The sequence below is a fragment of the Telmatherina bonti genome, assembly GCF_933228915.1.
Source record: "Telmatherina bonti genome assembly, chromosome: 7".
Taxonomy (NCBI): domain Eukaryota; kingdom Metazoa; phylum Chordata; class Actinopteri; order Atheriniformes; family Telmatherinidae; genus Telmatherina; species Telmatherina bonti.
The window spans coordinates 33,345,868-33,367,294 of record NC_136625.1 but is presented as its reverse complement, the minus strand read 5'-3'; the positions used below and the strand labels follow the sequence as shown (position 1 = coordinate 33,367,294).

Sequence of the window (21,427 nt, the reverse complement as noted above, 5' to 3'; positions counted from 1 at the left end):
AATCAGCAACTGAAATCTTTCTATTACAAATCAATTCCCCAATTCCACAGCCATAAAGTACAAATCTTACAGTACAAACCATTCACTCGATTGCACTATTCACAACAAAATGCAGCACATGGCATACAAAATTGATTGACTTGTTTTATTGAAACTTCCTCATAACAGACTGGCTTCTAGAGGGGATACTTACTGTACATATGAACCTGAGGCAACTTTGCTGAGGCATTGTGGTGGGTCTTAGTGGTTAAGTGCCACACACCTGGAATGACTACTATTGCTGTGGCATTAATCACCCTGATCACGCATTTTCTGGCATTTTATAATCATTTAGTGTCAATGTAACCTGAGAATGCATACATGATCTTGAAATCACAGCGGATTTTGGCTATGTGAATACTAGCATTTTAAATAAGAGTGCAAAACAATTTATTTACAATTTTTAACTTGATTAAATCAGACTGGGGGTAGCTCTATAAATTAGCCTGTACTTAAACTTCACTGGGACATAAATTAAATGGGACAAGATATTCCCCAATAAGGAAGCTTTAATTCTAATAATCTGCACCTCCCCCCCCCAAACTAGCCTTCATTGATTTGGTAGTCATTTCCTGCACGTGATATCCAGTAAATCAGATTTCTACACATACAGGAACACCGAGGTGGAAACTGAGCATGTGCACAGGCCACCAACGTAACATAACAGGGCAACTTAAATACAGGACCAAAGAAAGGATTGTCAGTTCTGGCTGTCTTATCTAAGCCATATCCTTTTGTTTATAACCCTCCAAAACATGCAAGACGCCCTGGCTATCAAGGGTTCAAGTTTTATCAGACAAAGTAAAAAGAAAAAGAAAAAAAAAAAGGTTCCCCTGCCTTTATTCATTAAGTTTCATGGAGCAGTGGGGAATACATAAAAAAAATAAATAAAAATTCAAAAGGGAAGAAAACGCATGGGATCCATTTCAGCCCAAAGTCTCATAACAAAACCTTGTATTTCTCCTCATGACAAAAATCAAAATCAAAGCTCAACATTTACAATCAATGTAACCAGTGACAGGAATAGTCTTAATAATACAAGGCATTTCATTCAATTTCCCACCATTTTTTCCTCCCTCTCTTAAATACAGTGATGCCAATGGGCATTATTTACAGCGCAACCCCTCCATCCCTCTCCGCTCGGTGAAGAGAGGAGTAACAGGGTCAGTGAGGCCGGCTGCTTGACTCTGAGGTCCGCCGCTGCCGCGGAGTACTGTGGCCATTTATGCAGCCGTTGTGACGCTTGCTTAGTCCCCCGTTCAGAATGTCTTGGATGTGCTGTACTATCAAGTTGATGGCCACTGCAAAATAGAAAGAAAGAGGTTACAAATGAAACGTGGCAAACATCCCATTAAAATTTATTGCTAAGAACTATCACTAAAGAAAAAAAATATATACGCTCATCAAACTGCAGAAAAAGTCTACAAGAGTTGTATGGTTATCCAAGAACAGGTAGTTCACAGGAGGATGTTTACACGGCCGTGGAGGTGAGCCAGTCCAACATAAACACACAGCCTGTTTTCCCAGTTATCAATGTGTCCTTACCAAGGTTGTCTGCTCCCCTTGGAATAATCACATCTGCATACTTCTTCGTCTGGAAGAAGCAAAGATAATGCATAAAGCTCGAGCCGAAAAGATAAATATAAAGATGCACAGCATGAGCAGACTGAAAGCTTACAGGTAAACAGAACTCCTCAAAGGCTGGTTTCACAAAAGTGATGTACTGAGCCAGGACTTGCTCCAGCTCTCTACCGCGCTCGGTTATGTCTCTCAAAACTGCGACACAGAAAGCACAAAGCAGCCATTTAGGACAATGCATAAATAATAAGTGTAATTGCCAGCACTTTGTCAACAGTACAGTGAAATTAGCAAACTAAGTTGCACTGGTTATAGCAGCTGTTCTGCAAAGTCTTGCTATACACCTCGACGTGAGAGCCGTGTGTCAGGATCTGTGTCGACAAACAGCTTCATTTGGAACAGATCCCTGATTTCCTGTGAGTAGAACATGAGGATGCCTTCAAACAGGACCACATCGGCGGGATACACCATAACAAACTCCTCTTTCCTGGAACAACACACAAAAGTTGCCTCCTCTCTGAGTGTCGATAGTCTGGCATGAATGCAAATCTTATCAGGCTAAAAAAAAAAATAAAATAAAAAATAAAAAATAAAAAACTTTAAAGGATTAGTAACTGGTACCAGTGCAGTAGGTGCTCACCTGGAATGGGTGACAAAGTCATAAACTGGGATCTGCACAGTCTTCCCCTGCAGTATCTGACGGAGTGTTTGCATGATCAGCTCACTATCAAAGGCATCTGTAGAAGAAAAAGGGGAAATAATAAAAAAAAAACGACACTCAGCTGTAATCTTTATGGAACATGACATCGTTTAAAACCACGACGCATCGGCAAGCAACACGTGGTGCCTTTAGCGCACGTTTGGTAACCGAAGAACCTCCTTCCAAAAGCAGGTGTAGGGTTCGGTCTGAGCCACGCAGCAGCAGCAGCTGCCTCCGCGCATTAAAAAAAAATTCAGCTGAGAAAGGAAGCAGAAGCATGAGAGTGCAAAGTCTGACTCCAAATATGGGCTCTGCTCTTCTGCCAAAGATACTCTAGGGAAGAATTATCGATGTGCCAACACAGCTGTATAATCAGTTCTGCTGAAGACGAGCCCTGTTTGGTCACTGACATTAGCTTTAAGACCTACACCAACAACTGCATCAATATAACGGGGGGAGAAATAACACCTTCGGGTCATGCAAAACCAAAAAAGTTCACATGTTGCACAGAAAATCCTCCAATGTTTTCATACCTGGATGGTCAAAGTTGAACTGGCCTTTCAGTGCCTTGGCTTTCTGCTCTTGCGTCAGCACCTTGTAGAAGCTATCTTGGCTAAGGATCGCCACCTGCCGCTGATGGTGGTCGATCTTGTTCTGTCCCAGCAACTCCATGATCTTCTCACACACAGAGGACTGTAAACATGCAGACGTAGATTTGTTAATTAAATATAACTCAATCAAATACCCCAAAGTGGGGATGTGGTGTACAAAATAAAACTGCAGGGTTTTTTTTATAAGATCAACAAACTCACCACAGGAAAACTGCTCTGTGGCAAACTATGAATGCCCCCACTGACCTCCCCAAAGAGTCTCACGCCCCAATGCTGACTGGGCATTCCTCCTGCTGCCCGAGGCCGGCTGCCTTTGTGCCCATAAAACTGTGCGATAATGACTTCTGATGCGAACTCGGAAGTTGGCAGTTTGAGTCATCCTGGTGAGGTGCAGCACCAGACTTTGAATCCATCGTGAAGTCAATGCAGCTACACTGACTACTTCATCTACGTGGCATAAGGCCTGTATATTTGTATTTATTTTAATCTCCATTAGCTATTAAAACGCAGCTATTCTTCCTGGAGTCAATACAAAATTCCTCTCATAATACAATGATTACACCAGTAGTATATAATCAAATGCAAACTGAGTTTTTTTCCTTTATTTTTATTATCTAGACAGAAACAAAGCTGATAGTATAAATTATTTTACGCTATTCACTAGGGGTGGAAAATAGAATCAAAAAATTTAAAAAATCTGAATTTTTTGCTTCACAATTTTAAAATGGATTTTTTTTTGTTTAAAAATTTTTTTCCCCCCAAATAGATAATACATTATAAAATTGTCATTTTTAATGTTTTTATTGATATTTTTACTTGCCTTTTCAGGCTTATAGCTGCAAAATGATGATGTGGCTACTGGGTTGTTTTTTTCCTCATTAAAATCAAGTCAAATGACGAGTAAAAGAAAAGTTTTAGACATTTTTTTGTTGTTTTTAATCTACAAAAATCAGAAATATTGAAGAATAGTGAGAATCGCAATTTAAAGCACCCAAAAAAATCTTAATTGAATCGGGACATAACCATTTCGTCACAGCCCTAATATTCACTTGTCATTATACTATTAGTTTTGTAGTAGTTTTCTAATTGAAGCGAAAAAAATTTAAACTTTTTTTTTTTTAATATATCAGTCAAGTGTCAATAGTGAGGTCGATTAAACACCAAATGATACGAGAAACGTGTCATCTCCACATGGGAAATGAAGAGGGGGCACATGGTAAATAAAAAATACATAAACAGTACAAACCAGACCGGAAAGAAACAGGACTGAAGAGACGCAATTACCTTAGTAAGCTTAGGTAACTCAGCTAAGGCACTCATTAGCAGGCATGTTATACTGAGAACTCGTCGCTTTTATTTTATTTATTTTTCCCATGGGAAGAAGGCACAACTCACACAAAGCAAAGTGCAGCCGAGTCATAAAGATATCTAGTGACGTTTGTTTCCCAAAACTGAAACGCAACATCAGCTTCAATGATGCAAAATCCACTAACAAGTTGTTTGAATTAATAAGTTAAGGCTACTCTGACCTAGTAAACTTGGTTAAAATAAATAATTACTTCATTATAGCTGCGGTTACACTTTGACATATTTTATTTGACGTTTTCCCGCGGATGCTACAGTTATTTCCACAACAGCCGTCATTTTAATACCAGGTCACTGTACCTAAAAGACACATTTGGCCATTACATACATTGATTATTTAGTTACAACGTGTTACGTTTCAGTGCTGAAATAAAAGGCAATTAAGTTTCCCATGTTTATAATATGATTGAATTAGCAAACTAGCTGGGAGCTATTGTCTTAGCGGACCCGGTGCGCGGCTAGTGATGGAATTTAATGTTAGCTAGGTAAGCTGACGAGCAAGGCTCAGCGTTGCGTCACTGAAGCCACGCGGTCAACTAGCGTTAGCACCCGGCAAGCGCACGCGTTTCAGCCACGTATTAACTCAAACTGCGAACATGACACTTGATAAAAACTAATAAATTAGCCTGCTATAACGCCAACCTTGCCGCTGGCGGTGCCACCGGAGACACCGATCAGGAAAGGCTGTCGAACAATGTTGGTGTTCTCATCACGGTCCCTAAGAAGCGCCTCGCTGTCCCCGGCCATACTTGCAATGGGCAGTTAGCGCAGCTGTGCTGGAAGATCGTTGTAGCGGGAGCTCCTCCCACAATATTACCCTACATTTAAGCACCAATTTTAATTCAACATAAAAATAGAGGGTTTTATTCTACACAAGTTGAAATATATATCAGCATATTTATATGTATTTTTAATGTGTGATTTTTGTGTTGTGTGTGTGTGTGTGTGTGTGTGTGGTTGACTGTTATATAGCAGTTTACGTTCTAACGGTAAACGTTCCGCGACGTCAACGTGCTCCGCCCCCTTTATGCGTAACTGACGTAATGGTAACCAGACGGAGCGAGATTTTTTATCTTTCAAAACGCCTGTAATGTGAGGATTTTTGCACGTAAGTGTCTTCTAAAAAATTAAACCACAACCCTAAAGCAGCACAAATAATGACGCGCGCCTGTTGTGTTTTGCCGAATCACCCACAATTGTCGTAAAGTTTACCATTATCCATAGAGTTACGAGCCCTTGTAAACATGCTCCGGGGACTAGCTTGGTTCTCGCGGCGACCCGCTGCTGCTCCTGCCGCCGCGGCGCTCCGGAGCGTTTCCACGGGTTCGTTGGACATCACGATCCCGCTGAACTTCTGGGCTGGGAAAAGGAGGGCAGTTCAAGAGAAATGCAAGAAAGAAAGCGTTTACGAGCCTGCAACTGGTAAGGCAGATATTGACTCTTGTCACCTAACTGGACTTTGACCATTGCTGAGTGAAAATGTTTGCTGCAAAGAAAATCATGTTTTTTTAACGGGGCTTTTTTGACTATATGTTTTCGATGTGTTTTTCTGCAAAAGACATTGAATTTTGCACACCAGTCATGATGTTTTCTTGCAGCACAACTCTTTGACATACTGATCCACATACTGTACACCACGTGATCACAGCCACACACTTCCCCAAGCTGCCAGGCAGCTTCAATGGAGCACAATCATGGGAGCACATAATTATTTTTGTTAGTCTGGATTATCCTAATGTTATGTTTCACTTTGCAGGGCGCATCTTGTGTGATCTGGAGCCATGTGGTGCCGTGGAAGTAGATCAGGCTGTGAATGCTGCCAAGTCAGCCTTTGATTACTGGAGCAAAATGTCAGGAATGGAGAGGGCGAGGGTCATGATCGAAGCTGCCCATATGATTGAGGTATTTATATTGTGTTTATTTTGCAGAATATTAAGTCAGATCCAGTCAAATTCAAGTCATTGCTGGTTAAATCATATGTAAAAACAGAGATACATAAACAGACATAAAAACACACACAGGGCCGGATTAAAAATTCACAGGTCACTGGGCCCAGAGTGTTGCAGGGGCCCCCTTCCCCTGCAACATTGTGAATATTGTGAATGATAACAACATTTCTGACATTTCTAAGCCAATGTTACCAATAGCAGTACACCAGACACTGTGGTGTAACTATCTGGCTTTTTATGTACATTTTGTTTCATGTCCAAACTGCTGGTGGTTTACCCTATGTGGTCTCGATATGATCCCCAAGTGGGTGTGGGCCCCTGTGCCTGTACCCATAATGTCCATTGGATAATCCGGCCTTGAACATACAGCATTTGTCCTGATATTAATGCACAGAGCAGGAGAGAAGAGATTGCTGAAATGGAGGTGGTCAACAACGGGAAGTCCATCACAGAGGCCCGTCTGGACGTGGACTCTGCTAGACTGTGTATAGAGTACTATGCAGGACTTGCCAGCACTCTGGCAGGTTAGTACAACTTCCACATTGCCTTGAAAAGGTATTTATGCCTCTACTGGAATGTCTGCTTTTTTTTTTTTATTTTTTTTTTTTATCCCAACCTGACATTTTTAATGAGTATGTTTTGGGTTTTATCATAGACCATCAAAAAAATCTCAAACCACAAAAAAAAAAAATTTAATGGGTAAAAAAAGCCATGCAAGTTATTAGAAGCTACTGGTTTCCTTTCTTGGTATTTATACAAAATATTTTTTATCACATTTTGCTTCAAAAGAGCAGATCTTTGTGTAATATTTTGAAGCGGTCTCGAGAAATGGTTCTCCAGGCTTTCTTAGGGACTTTGATGGTTTTTCTTTAGACCCTGACTGCTTTTTCACTCATTTCCAGTCCAGTCGTCCTGTCAGAGAAACATTTTTTTGGATGATTTTTTCTTTTTGAACCACTTTTTGCAAACTTATTTAGGGGTTTAATAAAAAACTCGAACCAAATTCAAAGTTTGCACATAACATAAAACTTCCCAAAGAACCTATTTTACATGGTTTACATGGTCCTGAGGAACTTTGTTCTTAGCAGCTGCTTGCAAAGACACATTTTGGTTGCATTTGTGGAAAAAAAGTGTGTTTTCTCAAAAAGCTTCAGGAGCATGTCTTATGATGAGCTTCAGGTCTCTGCTGTTTTTCTTTGTTTTTTTGTATGGACATTGTTTGCAATTCCTGTTCTTTTGTTGTAAATACATTCATTTTTAGCCTCAATTTTAAAAGGATATCCTGCAGACCATTCTGAGACATGCCAGCTTGTTTTTTGGTCCGTTACTATAATAAACTACCTGTCCAAGTAAAAGTCACAGAAAAGACGTCAGTCTATCTAAAAACACCAAATTATTATTTTTAATATGCAAAGAAAACATCTAGAGAGATTGCTGAGACTATTAAACCCTGTTCTGGGGAAAAGACTTAGTCTTGGACCAAGTATTTTACTGGATTACTTTTACTGAACCATTGTTGATGTAACGGGACAGTTTTTTTTGTGTATGACAGTATGACTTTAAAGGTACATTGATTGCAAGTTTTGCATTTGTGACTCATCTGAAATCTTAAACACTCATAATCAGCAATTACATAAATTATTTGGTGAAATCCGATCAAAACAAAACAACAGTAGGACTCGCAGGTGCGGTCTAACAGTGAAAGTAGGAGCACTTTCACACACACGGTATGAAGGAAGGGGACTCCTGCGATTGGGGTTGAACAGCTTTGTAGCCTTAACATAACCACTAGTCAGCGAGATTAATTGATAAAGAAGGTTTTAGTTTGCTAGGGAGCTTAAAGACTGGACTGGAGCTGGAAGAGGGTCATGTGGTCTGATGAGTCCTGTTCCAGAGTGATGGAGCATGAGGGCTTGAAGAGACAAAGAGGAAGTTGAGCAGTGTATATTATGAGTAAAAACACTAATCTAAAATCATTACATTTTAATAAAACATGGAAATTACTTTATATTATTTCATACTCAGACATGTCAGAAAGGAAGCTAAGAAGCCAAGCTTGTAATGAGGTTTTGTTTTTTCTTCATGGAGGCCAGCACGTCCAGCTGCCAGGTGGGTCCTTCGCCTACACCCGCAGGGAACCTTTGGGAGTGTGTGTGGGCATCGGAGCCTGGAATTATCCCTTCCAGATCGCTGCTTGGAAGTCGGCTCCAGCCCTTGCTTGCGGTGAGGGATTGTTCTACATCAAAATGATATTTGCTTGTCAAAAAATGTTCATAAATAATTACACTGGAAACTGTACTGGCACAAAAAAATGATCTGCCGCTCTATTTTTCGTGATGAGTCATCAAATTCTTGTGGCTCGTTCACAAAATGTTGTGCAGTTGTAGGCGTCATGAAGTGGCAGACGAAGGAATAATCCAGAATAAAACCAACACAGCATCTCATCTGTAGATGGCACTAAGAAAATGCACTTAAAAGGAAGCATGACTCATCTGTTACACACATCCTGGTTGATTGAACAACTTATTTTAGCTTTTCGTTGTTTTCTTTTGTTTGTCATGTTGTTTGTAGGCAACTCCATGGTGTTTAAGCCATCACCAGTGACGCCTCTGACTGCAGTCCTACTAGCAGAGATCTATGCAAAAGCCGGCGCTCCAGAGGGGCTGTACAACGTGGTGCAGGGTGGCCAGGAGACTGGCAGCCTCCTGTGTCACCACCCTGATGTTGCGAAGGTGTCCTTTACAGGAAGTGTACCCACAGGAATGAAGGTCTGTGTTACCGCCATAGACTGTATATAGAGATGGATGTAGCCTCCGTGACGTCACCCATACGTTTTTGAAGAGCTGAATTGAAGCTCGCTATCTTGGCCGGGTCATGCGTGTCATCTCACCCGGAAAATACAAATATGGGCAAAGAGGTGGAGCTGAGAGGGGGGCTGTGAGTGTCATGGTGGATGATTGACATCGAACAAACTCCGAGCTTTCTGGAGCTAAGAGCTAACCGAGCTAACCCAGAGATAACAGGAGCTAACCAGCTAACGGAGGTAAGCAGGCTAAAGCTAAGTCACATTGTTAACCTGCTAAAAACCGCAGTTGTTCTACGTCCTTCTTACTTGAAGCGGGAGATCGGGTACCTGTCAATCAAAAGAACACGCCCCTAAATATGCCAAATTTTAAGATTAAATTACTTTTAAACAGGCGAGTAAAAACAATATTCACTCCCCCCACAGTTGTCATGAAGGTAAACCTGACCTATTAAACCAAAAATGGATTTTTGAACCAGGCTGTAAACATTTATTTCTGCTGTAAACATGTTTATTTCTGCTGTGAAGTTGGTCTGTTTAACATGGGAGTCTATGGGGATTCACTGTTTTGCAGCCCCTAGTGGATGAAGGGGGAAATGCAGTTTTTGGCACTACTGCATAGGCTTCACTTTTAACCGCCGAAGGCTCCGTCTATCTTTCTTATACGGTCTATGGTTACCGCACATGTCTCGAGATTAAGAATATAACCAGAACCATTGCCTGACCCTCCCGTCTCCCCTCAGATTATGGAAATGGCATCAAAGGGGGTAAAGCCGGTGACTTTGGAACTTGGGGGGAAATCTCCTCTGATCATCTTTCAGGACAGCGATCTGGAGAACGCCGTGCGTGGAGCTCTCATGGCCAACTTCCTGTCTCAAGGACAGGTTGGAGGAACCTGCTTTTGTTTTACATTTTTTCACATTTTCAAACCAAATCCAGAAAGGTCAGTTTTGTAGATTACCCAGGTATGTTATATTCACAGGTCTGCAGTAATGGCACCAGGGTCTTCGTGCAGAGGGACATTATGCCTGAATTTGTGGAGGAGGTGGTGAAGAGAACCCAAGCGATCTCGATTGGAGACCCCCTGTTAGAGAGCACCAGGATGGGACCGCTGGTCAGCCGGCCGCATCTAGACAAAGTCTTATCTTTTGTTGACCAAGCAAAGAAAGAGGTAGATTGAATTTACTTTGTATGAACTGTTTTTTACGTAGGTTTGAGCTTTTAGATGTTCATTTCTGCCACTAGGGAGCAACAGTGTTGTGTGGAGGAGAACCTTTTGCCCCGTCAGATCCCAAACTCAGAGGTGGATACTTCATGACTCCGTGTGTGCTGGGTGAGAATGCAAATTTGTCTGAAATGTTTGCAGAAAATTATATTATTAATCTGTTGTCTCATTTTCCAATATCAAAGCACTGGTTCTCAAAGTTTTTATATGTAAACTAGTCCCACAAAGCTTGGGATATTCAGCTTTTGGGTGAAATTCACAGAAAGTGTAAAAAGTTCATGCTGCACTGATATTATATTATGTTATATGAATTTATGGTGTGTAATCAGGCTATTTTAATTTCTTTATCTCAAATAATTCATTGAGACAAAATGTATCAGCAGTGGCAGGTATACAAACAACATAAATATGTCTGATTCAATGTGTTTGGTGTCATTTCACCCTCTGTTGTTTTTGCAGTTAATCACCTTGATAGAAAAAACATGTTACATGATTATTATTTCAACATTAATCAGATGTACATGTGCAGAAAAAGTCAAATTAAGTTAACATGTAACATTTATAGTGCAGGTTAGGTTGATAGGTAGAGCATCCATAGCTTTTTGTGATGTATGTCGCTGATAAATGATGGCTCATAGACAAATGTAGAGACAATAATGACAAATTACTAAGGAGACAGTTGTTAAGAATTGGCAATTAAATGAATAAATAAATGACTAGGTAAATAAGTGACAAGTTGTATGGGCCTAGGTTGGTTATGGCAGAATTTGGACAATTAATTCATTTGACTCTCCACATATGTGGCAGTTTGATCATCACCTGCTTCTTTCATGAGTTACGTATCTCCATCACTTTCTCCTTTCATCTTTTATCTCGCATTTCATTCCCCGACTCTGTTTTGTCACCATGGAAGTGCAATTTGTTGTTTCAAGCCCGACAACAGCTGTCTGATACATTTTTACACCCCATGCTACCAATGTGAGCCATCCATCCATCTATCCTAACCGCTTAGCTTAGTCCAATTACTGGGTGAGAAGTAGGATACACCCTGGACAGGTCGCCAAACAACCAGTCATGCTCACTCCGAGGGACATTTTAGAGTAACCTGACCTGCCTGTCTTTGGACGGTGGGAGAAAGTCAGAGCACCCCAAGTATACCCTCATTTGCATACACAAGCAAACTCCACGGAGAAAGGCCAGTGAACTAGAATAATGACTGGTTGTTGTCTGGATGTTACTTAATCCACTACATATACTGTATCCCTCTATGTAAATATTCTCTTTTTGTTCCTTTTTTTTTTTTTACGTAACCCTATGTGGTGTTGTTTATCAATGTGGGGTTTTTTTTGTTTTGTTTTGTTTTTCTTTTCTTCTTATTTATTATTATTGATTTTTTTTTTTTTTTGGTTTGCTGTGGAGTGGCAGCTCTGTTCTGCATGTCTCCATATATCTGTGTTCTGTTCTTTGTTATGGAAAAACAACTCAAAACTCCATAAACAAAGTTTGCAAAAAAAAAAAAAAAAAAGATAGGCCACCGTCTGAACTTCTGCCCAGCCGAGGTTCAAACCAGCAACCTTCTTGCTGTGAGGCCACAGTGCGAACCATTATGCCACCGTGCAGCCTCTAAATGCAGCAGACTGATTATTTTCTCTTGTTTTATCTCCCTGTAGTTGACTGCACAGACGACATGACCTGCGTGAAGGAGGAGATTTTCGGTCCAGTCATGTCCGTCTTGTCCTTTGAAACAGAAGAGGAAGTTCTGCAGAGAGCCAACAACACCACAATGGGTCTGGCCGCAGGTGTCTTCACCAGGTCCGTCAGCTGCTGCCGAGTCTGGCTTCCAGTTTGATGTGTGGGGGATTTAAAGAAGCAAACTGAGCAGCTGTTTTGTGTGCAGGGATGTGAGGCGAGCACATCGTGTGGTCGAGCAGCTCAAAGCTGGTTCCTGTTTCATCAACAACTACAACATCACTCCTGTGGAGGTGCCGTTTGGAGGCTATAAGATGTCAGGTACAGTCTGGTTGATTCCAGATTCCCTGCGATCACTTTTTTTTAAGTTTTTCTCTGACAGTGTCAGTTGTTTTTACTGTTAGCTGTGACATTGCGGTCATTACACATCCAAGCATCCTTATTTTTTTGAACGGTTTTAAGTCCAGAGTGAGAGATTTTGAGATGTCCTCCTTTAGTTATAATTGCTTTGAATTATTTGTTCTGTTTCAGTGGTAAAATGTAAATTGCCTGTAACTCTTGCTGCCTCTTGGCCAGATTCTTAACCTCAATGGGACTTTCCTGGTAAAATAAAGGTTAAATAAAAAATCCTTGCATTAAAGCCCAGTTTTAATCCAACCTTTCTGGTCCTCATGTTCACCAGGCATCGGGCGGGAGAACGGCCAGGTGACGATCGAGTACTACTCCCAACTGAAGACCGTGTTTGTAGAGATGGGAGATGTGGACAGTCTCTTCTAGACCACACAGTCAGAGGCTGTACTGGATCGTCTCTGCCTTCACTGGGAGGACTGGGAAATCTTTGTAATGAAGTTATGAAGACTGAGACTTGTTCGGTTGTTAAGTGAAGGAATGCTGGGAATGGATGGATTAAAAATACAATGTCATGTTGTACTTAGACATATATAAATATTTACATAATAAAAATTATTTTCTGAATCAAACTTGGTGGATTCAACATGTAGCATTTGATTAATCAAGATTGTTTTCAGTCACTTTTATATATTTTTTCTTACTTATATTGCTGCCTTTATGTCTTAGAAGATTTATAAACACCAGGATGATTTCTACAGCAAAACAAAATAGTGATTTCAATCAATCTTTATTTCTTGAAGTATGAACTTTGAATCCTTTTTACTTTTGTATTACTAATAAATGAAGTAGATTTTTGCACAGTGTATCAACTGAACTCATGAAGAAAATCCATGTAAATCTAAATTAAAAGTCCAACAAGGTGCCTTGTTAAAGTAAAGTTGCCAAAGTGGTTTCAGGGAGACATGTTTCTAAACAAGAACATTGTTGTTAAATACCACAATGAAATAAACTATTTTCAGTTTCCGTCGTGTTCGTCTCTTTGGCTAAATTCTTCTTCTCTTCCTTGGCAGATTTTTGGCGGCTGCGTTTCTCTGAGACAAACATAAGACAGAGCAGTCATTTAACCTGTTTATTCATTCCTGTGAAACTATCATGTTATCTTTTTTTTTCCCCCCGTAACATAAACAGTTCATCCTGCTGCTGGCTAAACTATGTTGTACCTTTCCAGGTGGTTTTCTAGGTTTCTTGAACTGCGCAGACTCTGTTTGAAGGAAAGTTTGCAGTGTAAACACAACAGCTGGTTAAGTGAACTGGTAACTATAACTGCACACAGCACCTACCATCCTCAGAGACGGGATCCTCTGTAGCACACATCTTCTTCTGAGGATCCTGTTACGTGGTTTTAGAATAACAACAATACGCAAACAATAAGGCTTAACTGCAGTAAATGTTGGTGCTTTTCTGTCTGTAGAACCACTGATGTAACCTTGTGTCTGGACCCACCTCCGTCTCTAAAGGAACCTGGTCTTTCTCACCCAGATAGATCCCTTTCTTAAGTTTCTCCACCTGGTTTTGTTCCACTGACACTTTGACCTTCAGTGAGTGGAAAGTCGTGTGCACCTCACCCACTTTGAAGTGCACAGGCATTCCTTCAAACCGAAGGTGGTCACACACCCCTTCCTTGAAGCCAGGCGGTTGGTAATCCCAAGGAGTGACTTTGAAAGGAGAGCAGAGGAAAGACTGGTTTATCATCCAAGAACTAATGAATTTGTAAAATGTAAATATCTTTATTGTCACTGTAACAAGTACAACCAAATTAAGTGCCGTCTTTATGATGTTAAAATATATAAAAGATAATAAGTAGGCATTCAACCCAATGAAGAGGTTTCAATTTACCCCATAAATATTGGTTAAGGAGCACCAAGGACTGTTTGTTGTCTTAAACCCACAACTTCTAGCTATTTCCAGTTAACTCACATTGTTGAGGTTTAATGGTACAAAACAGGGCCTTACTCTCATCATAGTAGTAAAGCTTCATGGTGAGGTAGACGTTGTTTGGCAGGGAGTCCAGGTTCTGCATCAGCAGGAAGAGCTTCCTGATAAGAATCACAGAGGCTCTCTTTGTTTCCTCTGGCGTCACTTGCAGCTCCATGTCATTGTTCCTGTAGTTTTACCATCAGCAAAATTGAAAATTAAGACAGCTGGCTTAGATTGCGACTGCAGATTAAATGGAAATGCTGCTTACTCTAACCTGAGAATATCCATCTTTGGCCCCTTTTCAGTGTACCTGAAGTTGAACCTATAAGACTCGATGATCTGCTGCAGAATGAGAAAAATGATGATCACTTGACGTATCAACAGTATGACTGGACGTTAAATCTTTGATATTATAAAACGGAGCTTACATTTGGGTCCTCTGGATTGGTGTAGACCTTAATTAAGGCAATAATAAGATGTCAGCATTGTTGTAATCTATAGGTTAGTATAATATTGCATCTACATTTTGCTGTATTGATTCAATCAGCTTACCCCAATGAATATAATATGGAGCTGTCAAGAGGACAACAGTTGGCAGTAACAGTGATATTAAAAATCAAACTGGCGAACTGCGAGAAATTGTTCAAATATAAATCAGTCAGGGGGATAAGTGACTTACATATTGCTTCTCTAATGCATCAAAGCAGCCCATCATCCTATAAAAACAACACAAGAAGTTAGTGTAAACTGCAACTATTACTGTACACATCTTGTGCTGGACAACAGTTAACATATACATCCAAATAACAGAAGGGAATAATAAAAAAAAAAATACATATGTTTACCATTTCACAACTTTGTTAGCGCCAGGAGTGTCGCAGTTTTCACGCAAGACTTTGATGCACAGATCTGGAAAGACAATAAATAACAATAAAACTCATCTAATAATGCTTCAATATCATCTGGAATAATTATAAAGTTTAAAGGGATGTTTTTTTTAAGGAAGGTTGAGTAAAAAATCCCACACATTTGGGCTGATTGTGGTTTATGTGCTCACCTTCTAGGTATCTGGATCTGTAGGCATACTCCGGGAAAATCCCTCTCAGATATGTGATGGAGGACACAGCCACAGCCATCATCCTCTTGACAAAAACCAAAGACTCTTGATCGGATTTTATCTCAATGGGAAATAATCCTGTCCATTGTTGCTTTTTAAAAGGAGAAAGACTCACATTTAGCCCTAAGATAGCACCTTCATGGCCACATGATGTCGCAATTGTCTAAGTTTAAGGCCTGAAAATGCTGTCCCCTAAAATACAAAACCAGTCTTATTTATCAACAAATGATAATTATTATAATGATAAAAAAAAAAAAAACTACTGATAATAATATTATAATAAACATTATCTTTAATTACTGTGTTCAAACCTCCGCAGTTTCCTCCTTTCTTCCTCTGATGCACATTTTCCCAGCCGCCATTATTTCTCTCTCCTTGCCACGTCTTAGCCAGTCAAGTGCCCTTGTTTCTAACTATTAAATTACCTAACAATTCATATAATATTTAATCGCAAAGTAATATTCTTTATTTAGCGATATTTAGGGCACTTTTCTCGAAATTTTCGTAAGTGAGACCGAGTCCGTGACGTGATGACGTCACATGTAGCTTTCCCGCCCAAAACATTGACAGAAGGATTACATTCATAAGAGTTCATTGTAAAAGTTTTGATAACCAGTAAAAGAGCAAACATGACAGAGTAACACTGGAATACCTTTAATAGTTTTTTAGTGAGAGTTGTAAACATCCAATCACAAATCCATAAGTAAACGACACCAAAGGTACATCAGATTAATTTGTTCACTAGTAAGCAGTCCCTCTCATGTATTAAAACAGATTAAACAGTCGTATTTAAGATAATGTTCTGGTTTTTAGCAGTTTTTTTTTTTTAAATCATTTACAGTTTAATATTTCTATTGAACCAGAATTAGAAAATAATGTAATGATTTTCATAAAATTTTTATTTATTATTACTTTAGTCAATTTCAGCTTATTTTAAAGGCAGCTGTTTTTTTCCTTCTGTAATGAAAGGGTATGAATAAATATGAGCACAACTGTATGTGCATGTCGGTTTGTATATGTACATGCTTCATGTGTGCACATTTATACATGTACATGTATGTATGTATATACATACATGTAAATGTGACTGTACATAACTATATGTATGAGAAATTTAACTTAATTTGTGGAAATTATCACAAAAAGTTAAAGTGTGGGAAATTATTCCTTTTTTAAAGTGAACAACTTCAGACATATGGCCTGCTATGCTATGCAATGTTTTTTTTTTCTCCTTTCATTGAGTATCGCTAAGATCATCAACAACCATTCATTAGTTCATTATGGGTTTTTTTTCTTCTTTTTTTTAAAAAGGGGCAGATATTTTAAGAAATTTTCTTTTTCCTTCTCCTTTTCGTGCATGGTGCTCTGTTTGCTTTGTTTTTGTACTGTAAAGTCTTGTTTTACCCGGGGGGAAACAGACTACCTGGTTGGTCTTGGAATGATGTTGGAAAACTAAAATGGAGCCTCAGGAATGCAGGACCTGCAGCATTGTAGTTCCTCTCTGAAGACTGTCTGCTGAGGCCAGCTTTGTGTTTTTTGTGGCAACAGCTCAGTGTGGAGGAAAAAAACCTGCACTGGTGGGGTTGCCACCCGTCCCGTAAAATACGGAATCGTCCTTTAATTGACAGACAAATGTTGCGTCCCGGACCGAACCAATACGGGACGCACTTTGTTCCGTATTTTCATAAATTTCCAGCAGCCTACACGTATCAGTCACATCAACACTCAATCTAAAAATAATTTACTAAATTAAAAATACGTCAACAAAAATGTTCTTTTCATACAGAATCTGCGCAGGTCCAGCCTCCTCCCCTCTGCGCCTGTATGTTGGACAGTCACGGTTGCCTAGAGACAGACATGACTCATGCACGCTCCTTATAAACATGTCTGTGGAACCACATGTAATTTATAAAAATGCACTTCACTCGATACCTTGGGAGCATTACCATCAACGTGAAACATACTCCTTGAACTCCTTCAGTGTTTTCACATCTTTATTTAGATGAAATAACTTTTGTGGTTCACTGCAGTAAATAAAAAAATAATAAACATACAACATTAACAGTTTGGGAGGTCTGGTGTCACTCCTGGGAAAGTGTTTGTGAGGTTCCTTGTATTTTAACAACAGTGAAGAATGACATGATAAACCAAAAAACACGATAGTGGCCACATCATCTGTTATCAGAGGATAATTACACAGTTTGGTTGCAGTACAGTTCACTCCACAGACAACAGAACATACACAGCAGCTGACCTAAACATGGTTGGTCACGTAATCACAAAATGAAATCTCCTACAGCAGACAAACTTCTTGGGTTTATTACTGCTTGGAGAAGAAATCTTTGCTCTTCTGGATGTCGGGCTTGATCGTGTCACTTCCTGGTTTCCAGCCGGCTGGGCAGACTGAAAAGATAAGCCTGTAATGAGTCCTGGCAAGTGCATCAAACAGTAAAGATGTGCAAATGTGAAGCACATATGCAGTCTAGCATGTAAAGCCTGCAATACTTCACGTTTAAATTTGTTAAAATAAGATTGTGCTAAATGAATTGCCTTTTATAATCACTACTTGCATTCTTGTGACGTTCATATGAACTTAGAGAGCAGATTTTATGGGGGGGGGGGGGGGGGGGGGGTTTGTCTTTGTTGTAACAATTAATTGATGAAAGCGGTCATTGGTGGTGATTTACCTTCTCCGTGCTTGTCAGTGAACTGAAAAGCTTGAACCAGACGTAAAGTCTCCTCAACAGAGCGTCCAACAGGGAGGTCATTAATGGTGATTTGTCTCAGGTTTCCTTTGTCGTCGATGATGAACAGACCCCTACAACAAATAAAACCAGCATCTATATATGTCTATAAATTGTTAAGATCAGCTAAAAATTTACAGGAAAGTCGATAGAGATTAGGTCAAGCATCTTCGGCTATCAACCCACCTGTAGGCGATCCCTTCATCCTCCTTCAGGACTCCATAATCTGTGGAGATGGTGCGGCGTGTGTCAGCTACAAGCGGGATCTTCATGGTACCCAGGCCACCCTGTTTGCGTGGCGTGTTGGTCCTTTCAGGAAACAAACAAGCAAACGCAAGTCTTTTCTATGAGTTGAATGTGGTGGGGAAAAAAAAAAAAAAAAGAAATCACTGTAAGTGTTTTAATTCCAAAACCCTGCAGGTACCAAGCAAAATGAGAGAAGTGAGAGTCAATGGAGGCGGCGATGACTTCACATCCGATCCTCCTGAACTCCTCAGCAGCATCACTGAAAGCGATGATCTCCGTCGGACACACGAACGTGAAGTCCAGTGGATAGAAGAAAAAGACGACGTACTTTCCTGTAAAAATGGATGAAAATAACAAAAAGGGAATTTAATCTGTCAGATGGTCTCATTGATTACATTATGGTCTGTTTTGTATGTATTAAAAAAGAAAACACTTCCTGCCCCCGGCAGAAGATGAGACGCAGGTAGATGTTATACCTCTGTAGTCTGACAGCGTCAGGTCCTTGAACTGTCCGTCTGGCATCACCGCCTTCGCTGTAAAGTCAGGAGCCGGCTTTCCAATTTGTGCCTTGCCTGCAGCCATTTTCGGTCTGATTGGATTACAGAAGAAGGTAGAAGTTGAGCGTGACACACCATTTCTTCTCAAAATCACAGCTCAGCCTTGTTGTTTGTAGGTTCAAATTTGTGGATGACATAAAAAAAACAATAATACTGCAGAAAACCAAGCCTAATATACCTCACTGTCACATTACACAAAGATTATCTCATTAAGTTTTTTAATCTTTAAGATGGATGTAAACATAAACAATATCAGATTTCACAAAGACATTAAAAATGAGAAATATTTAGTTCACTCACTTAAAGTCACATTGAAAAATCTGGATCCACTAAACATTCAGGATATTTGTTGAACAAGGCTTCCATATATCTATCTCAACAATTATATGAGAAATAATTTCCATCAGTTATGTCTGCATTTAATACTTAAAGTGTGCTTTTATAAATTAATGTGTATAAATAATAAAGTTTTTTGCATATTTATTAAAGTAAAAACAAAAGTAAAATTTATGTCAGAAGCGTGAAAACTATAGTCAGTATTAATCGTTTGATAAGGCGCACTGTCATAATTATACAATATAGAAAATAATGAAAAGTGATGAGTAAAGATTTGTGCACAAGTATTTACAAATATTTCTAGATTTTGTTTGATTTACTGGGTTCATATAAATAAAACTATATGTCCAGTTGCAACTAGGATTTTGGCTAATCTAAACAGGATGTAATAGTAATGATTGTTTATACTGGAGAAGGTGTAGGAGTAAAAAAAAAAAAAAAAGCTTGCGCTTCTACCTACTTTTTATTATGTTTGACTACTTAAAGCTATCTATGCATTTACTAATTAACTTAACAAATAAATAAAAAAAAAAAATCAATTTGACATCAAGAAAAAAAAACAATATGAAAACTGATAATTTAATAAAAAAAAATTTAAAGTTGAGCTTTTTCTCATGTGAACTTTTGAAGTCACTTATTAGATCATCCTCTTACCTTATGTTGTTTAACTATATTAAGAGAAAATAAGCAGTGTGTTGATATTGGAAATAATGAAAATTGAGCATTTAGTTGCACAGGTGAAGAGAGTAAAGTTGGAACATAACGCCAACAGGAGCCATAAGCGTTAAAAAAAAAAAAAACCAGCTTAAAAAATAAAAAGTTTGTAAATTTCAGAACTATATGTACTTTATTAATGAATAAATAATCTAACTATATGCACAGTTACTTCACACATATAAGGGAGGTAACTTAATCAGTGTTTTCTAAAGAGGACCATCTATATGTTTAGTGTGTTTTAGACAAATGAAACAGCAACATGTGGTTATGTTCGCTGTGTGTGTGTGTGTGTGTGTGTGTGTGTGTGTGTGTGTGTGTGTGTGTGTGTGTGTGTGTGAGTGTATGTGTAGGAGAGAGAGGGAGATCAGCCAAACCAAAAAAAGTGGATTAAATGCGTTACAAAACTTAATCCGAGCAAAGCTTACTGTCTGAAGATCTGTCAGTTATTTGTTTATTTTTCTGCTTGTTTTTCTGTTCAAACACCATAAATTCACGTTGTTTTCAGCGTTTCGACTGAAAACCATTGAAGCACTTCCACGTCTCTGTCTACAGGTGTTTCCGCATTATTAGATGTCTCTTTTTTCACATACACTGGATACATTTTAGGGATTTCACATCCTCACTTCGTTTATCAACGAGGAGTTTTTAAAGCACGAGACCAGTTGCTGTTTGATCTTCTGGAAGTAACAAAGCAAAAAAAGTTTTTCCACTTAATGTTGGCGAAACTCAAGTTCTTTTAGTACAAACTAAATAATCTAATAGTTTTTCTTAACCCTGTTGGTTTTCTGATTGAATGTCGCAATCACTTTAAGAGGAAAAAAACAAACACTTGTTGAACTGGAAACTGCTTCACATGCAATATAAACACTTGTGTGTAAATAAACCAGATAAAGAGCTATATAAATATTACAAACTAAAATCAAAAGCACTAAACAAATGCATAATTGTAAGTATTTTAATGCTACATACCTCAGTTGTAATTACACCACACACGAAGAGCCGGGGAAAGTGCGGAGGACGGCAACCTCGGCGAGGGTATTTATAGTGGGGCTGAAATCTCGCGATAACGTGGTGCAGAACGCGAACACGGCTCAGTTCAGTTCAAGCCTTCGCGTGACTCAGCATGACTTTGCACTTTCCTTATCACTTTTATAGGTATGATCTGTTGTGAAACTACAAATCACAGTGCGAGGATGTATCAGAGGAATGAGGAAATATATGAAGGCAATATGAGGAAAATTTTATGCTTATTAGTTGAATTAAAGTGAGTTATTTTAACCACATAACAGGTTTTTCAATGATTTTCAAACAAATGAGAGATCTCAAGAGTTAAGAGGTTTCCTCATGTGACTCATCCTCTTTCAGGATGTCACCACGAACAAGCAATAAGTGAACATGTTAGTTTCCCACAAAACTTGATTCA

The 21,427-nt window shown here is 39.2% G+C and overlaps 4 protein-coding genes across 6 annotated transcripts; 1 reads left to right on the top strand and 3 right to left on the bottom strand.

Annotated features, from left to right (window-relative positions):
• Positions 1–42: 42 nt before the first annotated feature.
• uck2b (uridine-cytidine kinase 2b) lies at positions 43–5,043 on the bottom strand. Of its 2 annotated transcripts, none has more exons than XM_079243084.1 (7): positions 4,936–5,043; positions 2,851–3,010; positions 2,258–2,354; positions 1,962–2,104; positions 1,718–1,815; positions 1,585–1,633; positions 43–1,340 (listed from the first exon to the last, which is right to left on the bottom strand). In XM_079243084.1, exons 1-7 carry the CDS (start codon positions 5,038–5,040, stop codon positions 1,204–1,206), a joined length of 789 nt encoding a protein of 262 aa, XP_079099210.1. In that variant the 5' UTR covers positions 5,041–5,043; the 3' UTR covers positions 43–1,203. The 2 variants fall into 2 exon arrangements, with proteins under 2 accessions (XP_079099210.1, XP_079099209.1); XM_079243083.1 differs by lacking the exon at positions 4,936–5,043 and adding an exon at positions 3,130–4,913.
• Positions 5,044–5,322: 279 nt separating this feature from the next.
• aldh9a1b (aldehyde dehydrogenase 9 family, member A1b) lies at positions 5,323–13,288 on the top strand. 2 transcript variants are annotated; one of them, XM_079243650.1, is made up of 12 exons: positions 5,323–5,401; positions 5,518–5,715; positions 6,050–6,195; positions 6,637–6,766; positions 8,331–8,465; positions 8,814–9,010; positions 9,789–9,929; positions 10,028–10,216; positions 10,291–10,378; positions 11,941–12,082; positions 12,168–12,280; positions 12,642–13,288. In XM_079243650.1, exons 2-12 carry the CDS (start codon positions 5,538–5,540, stop codon positions 12,734–12,736), a joined length of 1,554 nt encoding a protein of 517 aa, XP_079099776.1. In that variant the 5' UTR covers positions 5,323–5,401; positions 5,518–5,537; the 3' UTR covers positions 12,737–13,288. The 2 variants fall into 2 exon arrangements, with proteins under 2 accessions (XP_079099776.1, XP_079099775.1); XM_079243649.1 differs by having other exon boundaries at positions 5,338–5,715.
• A 456-nt stretch (positions 13,289–13,744) lies between these two features.
• zte38 (zebrafish testis-expressed 38) lies at positions 13,745–15,766 on the bottom strand (the record flags this gene model as incomplete). Its single annotated transcript, XM_079243875.1, has 9 exons — positions 13,745–14,025; positions 14,324–14,472; positions 14,562–14,629; positions 14,716–14,742; positions 14,840–14,860; positions 14,967–15,003; positions 15,133–15,196; positions 15,345–15,489; positions 15,716–15,766. The coding sequence occupies 9 exons, from the start codon at positions 15,764–15,766 to the stop codon at positions 13,745–13,747; spliced, it is 843 nt and encodes a 280-aa protein (XP_079100001.1).
• Positions 15,767–17,384: 1,618 nt separating this feature from the next.
• Positions 17,385–21,016, bottom strand: prdx1 (peroxiredoxin 1). Its single transcript, XM_079244007.1, has 6 exons — positions 20,974–21,016; positions 18,871–18,983; positions 18,573–18,726; positions 18,335–18,457; positions 18,092–18,222; positions 17,385–17,807 (listed from the first exon to the last, which is right to left on the bottom strand). Exons 2-6 carry the CDS (start codon positions 18,974–18,976, stop codon positions 17,725–17,727), a joined length of 597 nt encoding a protein of 198 aa, XP_079100133.1. The 5' UTR covers positions 18,977–18,983; positions 20,974–21,016; the 3' UTR covers positions 17,385–17,724.
• Positions 21,017–21,427: the final 411 nt, after the last annotated feature.